Source organism: Pimephales promelas, chromosome 11 (genome assembly GCF_988280905.1).
Source record: "Pimephales promelas chromosome 11, fPimPro1.hap1.1, whole genome shotgun sequence".
NCBI classification, from domain to species: domain Eukaryota; kingdom Metazoa; phylum Chordata; class Actinopteri; order Cypriniformes; family Leuciscidae; genus Pimephales; species Pimephales promelas.
Window position 1 is genome coordinate 18,649,980 of NC_142779.1, and position 14,950 is coordinate 18,664,929.

Consider the following 14,950-nt stretch of genomic DNA (forward strand, 5'->3'; position numbering starts at 1 on the left):
TGTTTACTGCTTTGGTTTGAAATTGCAATTTTCTCTTCAAACTTTTATGAAAATCCTCAGTACAAACATGAGCAAGAACAGTAAAAGCACAAACACAGGGATTATGAAACAGTTCCTCCTTTATTCAGCAGCGCTCACTCAAGGTCGCTTATTTACAAGGCATGCCACAACTATACGAACTGACTAAAAGACTTCATCAATAATTAATGATCAATAACACTTACATCAGCTTGGGAGACAGAGGGATGTGGAAGAAGAGGAGCAGTAAAAACAAAAAAGATACATCAATTCTCAATGTTTTCATGCCCATGGCAGACACGTTTATTTTGATCATTGTCTTACATAAAACAAAAGTTTAGGGAGTGTGATGACATTGTCTAACTCCCCCTCGGATTGGTCGGCCCCTCAGCCTTTAAACCAGAAAGCGGAGTTAAGCAGGCCTGTCCTAACAACCCCATTACACAAGGGTCAGGGTGAAGAAAAGCTTTCGAGTTTTCAAGGGAACAAGGGAGCGAGGCAGACCCAATCACATTATTGACAAGTAAAAAAAAACTTTCAAAAAAACCCCAAGATTTGTGTCGTCTTTTTTTAATAGTGTCCTTAGAGATAGTCATTCACAAGCTTGGATATAAAAGGGTCGTTTCTGTGAGGGAGAAAATAAGCTGCATACATCGGTAAGAAAAGGAGAATCAGGTAATGCATTTCTGTTCTCACGCCGGTACACGCCGTAAATAATACAGAGAAATTTTCACCTCTAAAAGTGACCCTTTGCAGGAAAAGACCTGAAAGTTTTCATTATTCATGAATATTTCCTCTTACAAACAGGTGAAACATTTACATTCACACTCATACAGTCTCTGACACGCTCAGTCTTAAAGGTACACACTTTTTCTTTCTCTTTATCATACACGCACTCTTTCTCTCTCTCTCTCTCACACACACACACACACACACACACACACACACACACACACACACACACACACACACACACACACACACACACACACACACACACACACACACACACACACACACACACACACACACACACACACACACACACACACACACACAGGGGCGGCCGCAGCTTTAGACCCCTGGAACAGGTGTCCAATCATGCAGGGGTGGATAAAAACGTAGGTCAGATGAGTCCTCGTCTCTTCTTGTAGTCCTCCAGGTTGAGAGATCGGCGTGGCGCCCCATCTTTAACAGGCAATGCATTCGAACTCACCGACAAAGACTTTGATTCTGTGGATGATCAAAATAAAGAATAAATGAATATAATAATAAACAACAAAACTGAAGATAGAACCTCATAGGATCAGATTCACATACACTACCATTCCAAAGTTTGGGACCGCTAAGATTCTTTAATGCTTTTGAAAGAAGTCTTGCTCTATCTAAGGCTGAATTTATTTGATCAAAATACAGTAAATACTGATGTTGTGAAATACAATTTAAAATATCATTTTAAAAATATAATTTATTCCTGTGATGGAACAGCATTTATTTAAAATAATAATCTTTTAACATTATAAAGGTCTTATACACACAATTCTTTTTCTTCTTTATTAGTTACACCAGTTCAACTGATCGTTAACACAAATATCTAATCAGCCAATCACAAGGCAGCAACTCGATGCATTTGGGCTATATTCAAGCGGTCAGTCCAAATCCAATTATTTGTGTGTCCGATTAGAAAATAATCTAAACTATTGACTGTCCACACTGTGTACGGCAACTGTTTGGATCCGATTTGTGCATGGATCGAGGTGTTCTTTCATTTTCCAGAATATCTGCATTGGTTTCTATGGGAATGACGTTGCATTAAAAGGCATACACCAAAAACAACAACAGCAGCAGCAATGTTAAAACATGACAATTGCCGCCACGCTGGACTTCTGAGGCAGTGGCAGAAACGTGGGAGGCTGGCATGCATGGCTTTATTTTGTGCTGTGGTCTCCACTGGTTTTCTATAACAACGTCTGACATGTTTATGTTTCATGTGGTGAGAGTAAATCACATAAGACATGTTCAAATCTCCCACGGAAATCCACCAGTACCACTGGAATTAAAACATTATTACAAGCTTACCACTTTGAATCGAGCTACGGCAAGAAGATAGTTTTGAACACTGGCTGGTTAGACATTTTCTCAAATATGTATTTTGGACCCCCCCCCCAAAAAAAGCTATGGACTGCTCAGGAAATCATACTATGTAGTGAATATAAAATTTGATGCTTAAAAAAAGCTTAAAGTGTAATTAAATGTGTTGCGTTCCTGAGTTTGGTCTATTATATCACCTCCGTAGTACATTAAGCCAGGTTAAGAGTTTTAGAATGTACCCAAAAAGGGGGTTCTCTCTAAAGTCTTGAGCTTGATTGGACAAATTCACACAAAAATTGTCAACATGCCCATCTTTATGAGTATCCTAGCAGACATAGTCTGTTATGCCTTAAGTGAACTTCTACAGTCCTATAGGATTAAAAACTTTAATTTTTACAGTCAAATATGTGTTATTTTACATTTGACTACTTTGCTCAATTTCTGTACCTGAAAACTAATGTTAGACCTACCTGAAAAACAAATAGCAGATACTGAACCGTACAGAAATCGTGAACTTAAAACCGTGATACAAACCGTTACAAAAGATTACAAACATGTTTGTTGGCATTTGTCTGTACAGTGTGAATGCCTATAATAGTAATATAATTATTAGACATGAGACACTTACCAGCATTAGGAACTTGTAGGTCAATTTTGACATCAAAGTCGTGAACTTTGAAAAGGTCCTCTGAGAGGTCACTGTTTTGCTTGATAATGTCTTTGTCTTTCTGGCTAGCCTGGCCCTGCATAATAAACAAGTTGAACAAGTGAATACTGGGTCAGAACAGGCACATGTTGGTGTGGGCTTGTTTGTGAGAGTGTGTTACCTGTTTATTAGCCAGCTGGCTGTTGTCTTGGCCTGAGCCTGAACCGTATTTCTGGTTAAGATGAGCCAAAATAGCGGCGTGAACTGAGGGATCTCTTGCCTGTAAAAAAAAAAAGAAAGAAAATTCAGTTTTTTAAAATGATCAAAAAAAAAAAGGATAAGAATAAAGGAAAAGTAGAACAGAAAAGCTGACAGAAAGATGGCTCACATTGGACACCATAGTCGGTTTACACTGCCGTCTGGTGAATGGATCCATCTGCTGGTTCTTCGCGTTCTGACCCTCTGCCTGAAACACAACCAAGACATTTTAGATTCTAGAATATTCTTTAAGAAAGAAACAGCTCAATCAATCAATAAATAAATAAATCCTGACGGGAACACCTACCACCAACGCCTTCTCAGACTCCACAATATTCCAACTCCGATTCCTCTGGTTAATATAGCTGGGGAAAAAAAAGAAAAATAATTATGAAGAGGAGGGGTTAGACTAGGGTTTGTATGTGTGTGTGTGTGTGTACTACTGTTTAAAAGTTTGGGATGAGTACTACTTTTACAGCAAAAATGCATTTAATTGATCAAAATTGACCGTAAAGACATTTAGAAGTTCTTAATTTATAAATAGATGTGGTTTCCTTGATCTTTCTATTCAAAGAATCCTGAACTGGAGACTAGAGTAATGATGCTAAAAATTCAGCTTTGCATCACAGAAATAAATTACATTTTATAATATTAAAATAGAAAATATATTTTAAATTGTAATTACTGCTGTCAAATCAAGTAAATCGCAATTAATCGATTTCAAAATAACTGTTTGAGTTTATTTTTATAATATATATATTAGGGCTGTGCAAAAATTAATTGCGATTAATCGCATCCAAAATAAAAGTCTGTGTTTACATAATATATTTGTGTGTGCTGTATATAATTATTTTGTATATATAAATACACACACATGCATGTATATATTTAAGAAAATGTGTTATTCATATATAAAATATTTATATTTAAATAATATAGATTATGTATTTATAAATATATACAGAATTTAAGCGCAAATAATTCTTAAATATATACATGCATGCATAGGTATTTATATATACAAAATAATTATATACAGCACACACAAATATATTATGTAAACACAGACTTTTATTTTGGATGCGATTAATCGCAATTAACTTTTGCACAGCCCTAATATATATATATATATATATATATATAAAATATAAATAAAAACTTTTCTTATTTTAGAATTTATTAAATTGCGATTTGACAGCACTAATTTTAATATTTCACGTCATTATTGTTTTTACAGTGTTTTAATCAAAAACTTCAGCCATAGTGAGCATGAGAGACTTTTTTCAAAAACATTAAAAACATTTACAAACTCCAAACAATTGAGTGGTTGACTTGAGTAGTTGTAGTATTGAATGTGCGTTTCTGACCTGATAGCAGAGATATTTTTGGTTCTCTGTCGGTCAAGTGCTTCTGCCCTCTCCTCCAGCTCATTCAACTGATCTTGCAGTACTTTTGCCTTTTCTCCATCACCACTCTCCTCAGCCATGGCCTGTACACACAAGTTATACATGATTAGCATAAGAGCAAGTAGGCACATAAACGACATAATTTTACTAGTACATCTAATCATTACACACCTTCTCTTTGAAAAGTTGTGTTTTCTTCATGGCGTAGTTTGATGGGGCCTTTCGGAATCTGTCCTTCTCTTTGACAATCTGTCATTAACAATATTTCACATTAATACAATCATTAAGTTGATAACCATCAGAACATTCTGTATTAAGGACAACAGGAACGTACATCCTCAATGTCTTTGTCATTAAATTTGTAGTTGACCGCCTCCTTGATGGACTGCTCTTTTTTGGAGATCTCATCTAAAGTAGGAAACTGCATTCCTGCTGACATCATCTATGGGGCAGCAAGCAAAAAGGTTACTACTGGATATGCACATCCCATAAAGCTACAGTGTGACAGTACTTCTACAATCAACCTAAAATTCAACCAAAATTCAAATTTAGTTTCCATAATAAATTTGCTTAAGAGTAAATAAAAGTTTAAGTACAAATGAGACAAAATTAAAAAAAAAGAAAACATGCTTCTAAGTTTTTCTTTTTTTTATTGAACATTGCATATTTAAAACTCACCGCCTCTCTCCATTTCATGAATTCGCTTTCAGTGAACTCCTGATTGGACACAAACTCAAGTCTGAAGACGCGCATGTCATTTCCATGTCTGCAAACATGCAATACACATTACACAACTCATGGAGGACAAAGAGATGAATGCACATATATTCAGTTTTCCTATGCAAACGTACCGGAGCTGAAGGCCTTTATTTGTTCGCGTGGACCCTAGCTGATAAACTTTAGCCGTCTCCACAACATCAGTGATTTCAGCCACCTACAGGATTTCATTTCAGAGACTGTACATTTACAACTCTGTATATTCCATGTGATATCTTAAAATGTGTGTTTTCAGGTTGCAGTTGTTTGTGGTATCACAAAAGCTAAAAGATGTTTATTATGTGAATGGATGAGAAACGTTAATATTTTTCACTGACCCGATAAACAGGCTTGCTGCTGCTGTTTCCAATGCCAATTCGAACAAAACAACCAGTAACTGTTTTAGCAAAAAACGGCATGTGACACCAGCGCTCCAGTTTGTGCCGGGACAGTCGGATCCGATTCAGCTCGTCTGGTAATGACACTGGCTGGGACTTGGGCGGAGCCTCCTCTTTCCTGAAACACAGGTGCACAGTTGATAAACATGCTTATTACAAAGTGACACAACTGTCACACCATTTAAAAAAATAAATAATAATAATAATAACAGAAAAAATTCAATACTGTTTTATAAATCTATAAACTTAAAATATAGAAGTACTGTTTATCAATTTTAAAAATCTGTACATTAAATGTACATAATGTGTTCATACACTAAATGAAAAGTAATGAATACATTTCTATTTATTCCAGAACAACATTGATACGAATATGCTGAAACTTTTTTTTTTTACTTTTTTTACTGATAATGTAACATTTTATCCAAATCGTTATTACATACTAAGAAGGTTAATGCAAAGATGGACAAATTGTCTAATACTTACTCCTCCTCTTCATCAAAAGATGAAGACCTTGAGCTACGGTCACTCTTTACAGAAGACTTGTCATCATCATCTTCCTCCTCCTCTTCATCATCCGAGTAGACCTCACTTGTCTTCAGCGGCTGCCGTTTGGAAAGGAGCTCAGCTGAAAGGTCAATAGTTATAGATCAGATGCTGGCATAACTGGCTACAGAATGCTAATTTTCTGCACAATACAAGATATACTTCTACTTATTTATTTTTTTTTTTTTTATTAAATAGCTTAATAAAAGAAATGTTTTAAACATTTGCTACATTGTAGTTTGATCACCCTGCATGCAAGTGGCATCCAGTTATAATCGAAGTAAATACGGTTATTTTGGATGTTTATTGATTCATTCCTATTTGAAATTCTGTCTGTTTAACGTAAACGTAAAAGTACCAGTTCTGTTTTTCCTCTTCTCTCTTTCTGCTTTCAACTCTTCCATGGCCTGTGACTTCTTGTCCAGCTTCTCATCTCTCTTGATCCGCCTCTCTTTGTTGTGGGACATTACCTGCGTCAATAGAGAGGAAACACATGTAAAACCATATTTGGATTCCTATTTTAGAAAAGACTTGTAGGCTATACAGTTTACTTACCACCTGAGTATCTGGGACCTGAGACAGTTTTCTCTTCTCTTGCTCCTCCTCCTGTTTCTTCTTCTTTTCTTCCTTTTCCTTCTTCTTCGCTGTCTTCAGTTTTTGCTTTATTTCAAACCTTAAAGGAAGAAATAAACATTTATCGATAAGAACTGTTTCTTCAAAAATTATCTGAAAAGTCTATTCTGCTCTTTTTATTAGCCCGTTGTGATTCCAAAGATCATGAATTTAAGGCTATTTTCTGCAACTATAAACATATTTCGACTAAATCGGACCATGGCCGCTCAGATCTGAGCTTTGAAACTCCTCTCACCTCCTCTTGAGGACTTCTCTCTTCTCTATACGGTTAAACAGCTCCTGTTCTCTCTCCTTTTCCGTCATCTGCTCCAAACGGGCCCTGTCCTCCTCATCCCCCATTAGATCATCTCCATAACCATCCCGGAAAACCTCATCTTCTGATGACGAGTCAGAATCTGAGCTGGAGGATGAGCTGTTACTGTCAGAGTCTGACACCTCACCTTATGAAACGTAAAGCAGGGATAAACACCTTTTGAAATGTACTTTTCCAGAAAACAGCATTACAGAATCCAAACCGCTGCCTTACCCTCCTCTGGAGCCGAACTCTCTGCTGAACTGTCTCCATTTGAGCTGCCGGATGAAGCCGTCTTGCCCTTTCTTTTCTTGACTGTGTTCTTCTTTTCAGGCCCTTTGCTAGGTTTCCCCTTCTTTTTGGTTTTAGTGCCTCCAACAGTCCACTAATAAATCAATAGAACACATCGATAAGGAGTTTAATTTACAATCAAATTTTGACATGGACACAGAATTTCTTTCAGAACCAGGAGTATTTCAAACAAGTAAATGCACACACTTCAGTCGCCTAAACATCAGACATAAGACACAACTGATTCAAGTTATTTGGAATTGCAGTACGTTCTACATGTCACTGTACATTTTGCCATCAAAATGATCAAGACTTAAAATGACAACTACAACTTTTTTTGCTTTGATAGTACATTTAAATAACCATAAAAACCTTCAGATTTCTGCAACCTTACTGCAGTATATAAGGTTGGAAAAAATGTGCTTTTTATTTTTTTTTTCTTTCTCCTTACATATTTGCACTTCATATCCCACAATCCTTTTGTCAGTTTCACTACATTACCCATACACCCCCTGGGCAAGGTCTATAAGTAGACCTCACTTCCTCCCTTTTTTCCTTTTGTATTGGTGAGGTGTGGTGGTTGGAATGGACACCCAACCATGTCCTTTCCTTAGGATGTGTTGATGACTAAAGACCATCTTGTACATCCTGTTTATCCTGTCCCTCCATTAACATCTGTTCATTGGCATCATGTGTGTCAGCTCCATGTGAATTAAGACTTTATCATCCTGAACTGAAAATAAAAGAGAGCAAAGGACTGGTATTTTTTCCATGTGTTTTAATCAGACACACCATCAAGTTTCTACAACTCCAACGAACTTTGGATACATTTAACATCTGAGATCCAATATATGGTCCTTCGAGCCGGAGAAAATTTTAAATGATCTAACAAGATATGGAATTTGTAATGTTCTGGCTCATGGGGTGACAACAAATTTGTCAATGCTAGCTGCAACATTGCAAATTCTTGGGGATCATCATTAACCAGGAAAGGAAAGGTAGGTCCCTGAACACGAGAAGTAGGATAGGAAGGAACAGGATATGATGCATAATATGGTTGGGAATATGGATAAGGATGAAGGAATGGAATTGCAGTTGACTGGGTAGTGGGAACAATTGGTTGAATATGTGGGGCAGGAGGTTGTACAACATCATTCCCTACCTGACCTACAGATTGCATGTGAGGGCCTACATTAGCTGAGGCTACATGAGGAATTGCCGAGCTAGAGGATGGTCCTAATGGCTGTGAATACTGAGAAACAGCATACCGAGGCTGTGGAGGTAACTGTGCTGATGTTACTTGTGAGGATAACTGAGAATGAACCATGGCAGAGGAAAAGGAACTACATGGTAAAACTGGTTGTGGTGGACCAGTTGGTTGTACCAACACTGGTGATGTTTGCACTTGAGGGGACTGACAATTAGAAGGCCCAGGAACCAATGGAACAATAGAAGGTTGTAACATACTAAATTGTAGTTGTGATGCTATATCATGTGTGTGCATCTGTTGGGGTGGACTACGTAACAATGAGGAAGGAGGAAGAGGCAGAGAACTAGGCCTACTAAATGGAAGCAGTGAAGGAACAGTTGAGGAATTACATTTCTCACATGTAGGTTTCTTTTCAGCTGTCTTAATACATGCACACAATTCTTGAACAATAGATGGATTAACTAAGGCATTATCATCATCATCAGAAGCATCATCAAAAGACTCAGAAAATTCAGAATGTCTGGAAGAAACTACTAACTGTGACATTTTAGACATCATCTCACCAAGCATACCCTTAAGTCCAAGTATCTCTTGTTTAACATCCATATCGAGCAAATCATGTTGAGGCTGTTCACAAGGAGCCGATGAGCTTGGGGAATGTCTTAAAGGTGGATTTTCATACTGAGTTTGGTGATGATCACTTACAACTAGCGTTGGTGAGGGAGGTGGAGGAGGACCATATTCTCTCACCATACAGTCAACAAAACGGGCAGGAGGTCTTCTGCTTCTTAGGCTGCGCCGGATTGCAGGTCTTGCATGGTAATCCATTCCACCAAATTTCTACCTCCGGCTCGAAGGACCATATATTGGTAGGAACAATTGAAGACTATTCTCTTTTTTCCGTTATGCTCCACAATATGATGAGGAATATACCACGATTCATCAGATGAGTCATGGGGAAGTTCCACTTTGGAAACATAACCGGATTCCTCCAACTTAGCAATCTCTTGGTTGTACACAGCAGCAGTTTTAGGATTTCTCTGGAGGCGTCGTTCGATACATCTGAGAGAAGACATAACTGCATTTGGTGTGGTCCGCAGCTTTATGGCGGAAGAAGCGCGCAATAACGGAGTGGCATATCTTTTCACACCATCCACTGGTCTTTTTTAGACTTAGAGGCCAACAATTCCATAGCTGCCTGATCTTGCTTAGACCTAGTAATGACTTTCTCATTCCTGAAAGGAAGGATGTCTACTTTCCATAATTTCTCCACATCATGGCGAAGTTCTTCTAGGGGATTAGCGATGGTAAAAAGACACTGAGTCTCATCAGTGTTAGGAATCGGTATTGGGCCTTGAAGTACCCATCCTAACCTGGTCTGTATTGCAGCTGGAGATTTAGGAGGCCCGAAATACACCTGATCAATGGGATTTATCAGGTGTGGATAGTCTGCACCGATAAGAACAAGTGGTTGGACTTTAGAGAAGGCTGGAAGGGGTAAGTCTCGAAGATGTCTGAAACGTCTCTGCAAGATCTCAACAGGATACGTCTGTTCTGCCAGTCCCAATCTAGCAGCAGAAAAGGCATTGGAAATGGAATACTTCTTTTCTGGATTGGTCATGGAAGATATTTCAAAGGTTACAGAAGAACCTTCAAGTGCAAGGGTATCTTGATGTACAGTTCTAACAATTAGGGACTCAGGTACCCCATTGAGGCCCAAAGACTCAGATGCTTGAGGTAGCAACATGGTACGTTCTGATCCATCATCTAAGATGGCATAGGTTTGCAAGGATCTTCCTTTATAATGGAGAAGTACTTCAACAACTTTAAGCAAGACCCTACCAGAACCTCCAAGGCGACTAAGATAGAATGTACCGTTATCTTGGTCACGACAATTAACTCCATGAAGGATACCAAGATGTCTGCCTTTGCACTGTGGACAGGGTTTCTTCAAGTCACAGTTGACAGCTAGATGGTTAAGCCCGCATCTCCAACATCTTTTGTTCTCTCTAATCCATGCATCCTTCCTGGTGTCTTCTAGAGATTTAAAAGAGGGGCACAGGCCAATGAAATGATCTCTACTGGAACAATAGGCGCATGAATATTTGGAACTCCATTCTCCATCTCTCACATTCTGGGGTTGCTTATTAATGGATCTTGGCACAACAGAATTACTGTTAACTCCGTACAAGACTGTTCGAGTGTTAATGGAAGTCTTTGGTTGAGGTTTACTCAGGAATGGTTTTGGAAAGTCACTAACCTGATCAGCCATTGCTTGACACTCAGCTTCTTCTTGGAGCCAAGCGGAAAAGCTAATCAGGTTGTAGCTTTGACCCTTTAGGATTGTACGGGCATAACGGGCAAAGTTGGTCACATGCTCGGTGGGCAGTTTACTGAGTAGTTGCTGTACATGAGAAGCACAGGACAATTCAGATTTAACTTGGTCTTGGCCCGAAGATTGGAGCATGCCAACCAAAGCTCGAACCTTTAATGCGAAGCTACTAAATGCTCTGCTGTCACCTGGTCTCACCCTGGGGAGAGCTAGAATGGCTTTGATTTCTCTCAAAACTAGTTGGTGAGGTTGCCCATACAGGCACTTTTGTGTGAAATCATAATTATTTTGTCCATCAAAAGTGTGCTTTCACTTTAATTGAGCGTGAGCATTGCAGCAAAAACAGTCTCTGCTACGAAACCCGCGCTTCACCGCCGCTCCTGCTCGACGCTCACACGCTGCTCTTGCACTCATTGATTTACATGTGTGGCGGAAATAATATGCGCTGCTCACGTTTGTGGTGTGAAACGGCCGCAATTCACAAGGTTTCCTACATGTGCGTTCCATGTGCACGTGTGATGCTGATGTTGATCATGCAGCACCTGAGTGCATTTGACCAGCATAAGATCGGCATATGTCAGACTGACCGGCCAGTCGCCGGTCACGTGAAAATCGGCCAATTCCGATTTTCGTCACCAGCAGATCAATTGGTGCATCTCTACTATTGATATCGTGAAGAGATCGGCTACTTGCGATATCTCTGACTATCATCTATCAGCACAACACTGTTCTAGACGGTTCAAACAAATGTTTGCAGGATTTTTCCTGCATTGAAAAAAAAAATTGCCAGCTGCCAAAATGAATCTTTCTCCCGCCAAAGATTAATTTGATCATTTAATGTGATTAAACCAGCCGTTCTGTAGTACCGATACATGTTGATAGTCGGATGCTTTAAAATGCTCCTTTGAGTGTTTGCGCTTTGAGACAAGCGTCAAAGGTTTTTAGTATTTACAATGTGTTGAAATTTGTAGCCAGTCACAGACATATCTGTTGAGCGTGTGAACGCAATATGCAATCAGATGTGTTAAAATCAACATTTTTCAAAACCATGGCTGAGTTTTTGTTCAGCACGAGTTCTGCACGCACGTGAATCCTTTTACTATGTCAAACAACCTTTGTAGGAATTATTAGAGTGTAAATGCAAAATAATAGAGCTACCACTAATGTGACACTTAGTTGTTCATTTTATTACAACCTTTTCAATCTCGCTTGTCTTTTTAGATATAAATTTACAGATTATTAAATATTAAATTCTAAGCACTTTTATTACTAAGCACTTTTTATTTTATCATCTGTCCTGACAGTGATTATTTTTGTTTCAATAATAAATAGGATCGATTCCTATTAAAAACTGTTATTTTTATTTATTTATTACCAGTGCTGGGCTCACAGTTCACAAAGGTAGGGTACCTTGAACTGTGTGTGTGGATGACTGTGTTCATCCGCCTCCACCAAAGACCATTTGGAAAAATGACCCAGGAAAAAGCCTGAATATCCAAAAAAGTCAGCACCAACCTTTAGTAACTGAAAAGCTCCATACCTCATCATCACTGTCCGATGTCTCTGAGTCCGTGGAGGCGGCAGGTTTACTAACAGGCTCTTCCTGTTCATCAGAATCCACACGCTTTCTCTTGGCAAGAGACAGCAGCTCCTGCAAAAAGTAGAGGAAGATTGACAGCTAGGACTTTCCCAAGTGAATTTCCTTGCATTTGGTGAAGAGAGAAGGTGAATCCCCTCTTTGTTGTTCATTAAAAACCTAAAGAAAACGTGCAGGCTGTCTTAATGTCCACACAATTCTACTTTATGTTTGAGGCCTGCTGGGAAGGTGTGGCAGCAGAAATAATGCTACATGCTATTTATGAATAATAATAGTTTTAAAGCAGTTAATCAATTCTTTCTGTTTAATGAACCCAAATAGTGAGTGATCTAGAAGCTTGCCTGTCATGGTGCTGCTCATTTAATCCTGAAGTAAAAACACATTACAGAGGGATTCAGGATAGTTATAACCCAACACTCCTAATGCTCTAACAACCACTATATGGTTAAACAGAGTCTAATCATCTCAAAGCACAGACAGATATCAAACTCCACTGACCATGGGGTTTTCAATATGACCTGCATTTGAGCATAACTATGTTTTGGTACTCATTTAAGCTGTTAGCATTAATTAAAATTTCAGCAAAGAATATACATGCAAAACACAAAAACATAGTAATATGGTGACAGTAATCACACTGCTGTTAGTGTTTGTGTTGAGCTCTGTTTAGCTAGCTGCTAGCTGGCTAGCTCTGAAATTTGTCAACAACATCGAAATGAAAACAAGAGCACAGGTTGATATGTAGTGTAGTATGGATTACTGCCTATAGGGGGCATATCATGGTTCTAATTCATGCATTCAGCAAGCAAGGGTTTTCAAACTGGGGTCTGGCGACACAGGGGAGCTAAGGGAGGCCAAGGGCATCCGAGTAAATATGTAATGAAATAATAACAGTAAAACAATAAATGTATTAACAATATACAATACGATTCAATTATTTAAGTAACTACACTAAAATAAATTAAAATTAGACAAAAACTGAAAACAATTCAATTCAAATCAACTAAAAAATATATAATGATTACCAAATCATATTTTAGAAAATTGTATAACATTTCTTTTCACTATATATATTAGGTCTTTATACAAGCAACTATAAAGACTCCTTTAAAATTTTAAAGGACCCTTGTGTCCCTCACACAAGGGTGGTCATATATAGGAGTCCATAGCACCTAAAAGACTGAAAACCTTGCCATAATGCAAATGATTTTTTTATTATTTATTATTGCTATTTTGGATTATTAACCTAAATCCTTAACCTCCATTCATCTTCAGAACACAGTTTAAGGTATTTTAGATTTAGTCCGAGGAATCTGTCCCTCCATTGAAAATGTATGTAAGGAATACGGTCCTTGTCCAGAAAGGAAATAAAATAAAGTGGTCCATGTGACATGAGTGAGTTAGTTAGAATGTTTTGAAGCATCGGAAATACGTTTTGGTCCAAAATAACAAAAACTATGACTTTATTTAGCATTGTTTTGTCTTCCAGTTCTGTTGTTCAAAACATTCTAACTAACCCACTGATGTCACATGGACTACTTTGATGATTCCCTTTCTGGACAAGGACAGTATGTCATACATATATTTTCAATGGGACAGAAAGCTTTCGGACTAAATCTACAATATTTTAAACTGTGTTCCGAAGATGAACAGAGGCCTTTCGGGCTTGGAATGACATGGGGTGAGTCATTAATGACATTTTTGGGTGAAATAACACTTTAATGTATATAAGCATTTTTTACATTTTAAACTTTAAACCTATAAATAACTTTACAATTTTTAAGTTTTATTTAAAAAAAATCTATATTTTCAAATGATTAGCAGCTAAGCACATCATAAATAACATAAGGTCTTTTGACACAACAGCAAACTGCATATTTTTATTTTCATGCATGTGACTTTCAACTGTCCAATCAGAAACTGCTTTCATAACATGTTTGAGAAGAGACTGTCCGCTCTAGTCTCTCATCATATTTCTATGGCTACAACCGAAATAGAAGTTTAGCCGCGGCAATGTGACGTCATAAAACAGAAAAGGTTCTAAACGCACGCGGCTACATTTGTAAACCGAATTAGCCGTGTGTTGTAGGCGACAAAAAATCACGTAAAATAAAAAAATGCAGGTGTTATGTCTCAAAACGAACACGACGGCAACATTTAGGCCCCTGCTAACCAGATAGCTTTCCAACATCACTTAGCATGGGACTTCAACACACACGTACAGTTCTGACACCTTAATGCCTTAGAGATCGGTAAACAGCGAGGTTTTTGGATCACATTCACGTGAATGATATTCCTACCTGATCCAAATTATCATCGCTTGCACTATCCTCCGAGTCAGAGTCAATCACGACCCGACCTTTCCGTTTCTTTACATTCACCATGGTTAGCTGCCTGGCTCCCCTGTGTGTGTGTTTAAACAGCAGCGCCGCACTCCTCCACACAAAGGCGCTAGAGCTGCTCTACGCATGCGCAC

At 38.2% G+C, this 14,950-nt stretch overlaps 2 protein-coding genes across 2 annotated transcripts; both read right to left on the reverse strand.

Annotated features, from left to right (window-relative positions):
* Positions 1-101: 101 nt before the first annotated feature.
* On the reverse strand, positions 102-14,933 carry rtf1 (RTF1 homolog, Paf1/RNA polymerase II complex component). The gene is made up of 18 exons (XM_039672729.2): positions 14,775-14,933; positions 12,418-12,528; positions 7,279-7,429; positions 6,988-7,192; positions 6,675-6,792; positions 6,478-6,589; positions 6,060-6,201; positions 5,514-5,691; positions 5,271-5,353; positions 5,098-5,185; positions 4,754-4,861; positions 4,591-4,668; positions 4,381-4,502; positions 3,321-3,378; positions 3,144-3,221; positions 2,937-3,035; positions 2,738-2,852; positions 102-1,251 (listed from the first exon to the last, which is right to left on the reverse strand). Exons 1-18 carry the CDS (start codon positions 14,856-14,858, stop codon positions 1,145-1,147), a joined length of 2,037 nt encoding a protein of 678 aa, XP_039528663.2. The 5' UTR covers positions 14,859-14,933; the 3' UTR covers positions 102-1,144.
* On the reverse strand, positions 7,765-9,404 carry LOC148977164 (uncharacterized). The gene has a single exon (XM_089117140.1). It carries the CDS (start codon positions 9,371-9,373, stop codon positions 8,138-8,140), a length of 1,236 nt encoding a protein of 411 aa, XP_088973266.1. The 5' UTR covers positions 9,374-9,404; the 3' UTR covers positions 7,765-8,137.
* Positions 14,934-14,950: the final 17 nt, after the last annotated feature.

Coding starts and splice junctions, on each gene's coding strand:
- rtf1 (XM_039672729.2), bottom strand. CDS start 14,858: ATGGTGAATGTAAAGAAACGGAAAGGTCGGGTCGTGATTGACTCTGAC. Junction 6,590..6,674: donor AGGTCCCAGATACTCAGGTG/GTAAGTAAACTG, acceptor CTATTGACGCAG/GTAATGTCCCACAACAAAGA. Junction 1,252..2,737: donor CCTACAAGTTCCTAATGCTG/GTAAGTGTCTCA, acceptor GATCATCCACAG/AATCAAAGTCTTTGTCGGTG.
- LOC148977164 (XM_089117140.1), bottom strand. CDS start 9,373: ATGGATTACCATGCAAGACCTGCAATCCGGCGCAGCCTAAGAAGCAGA.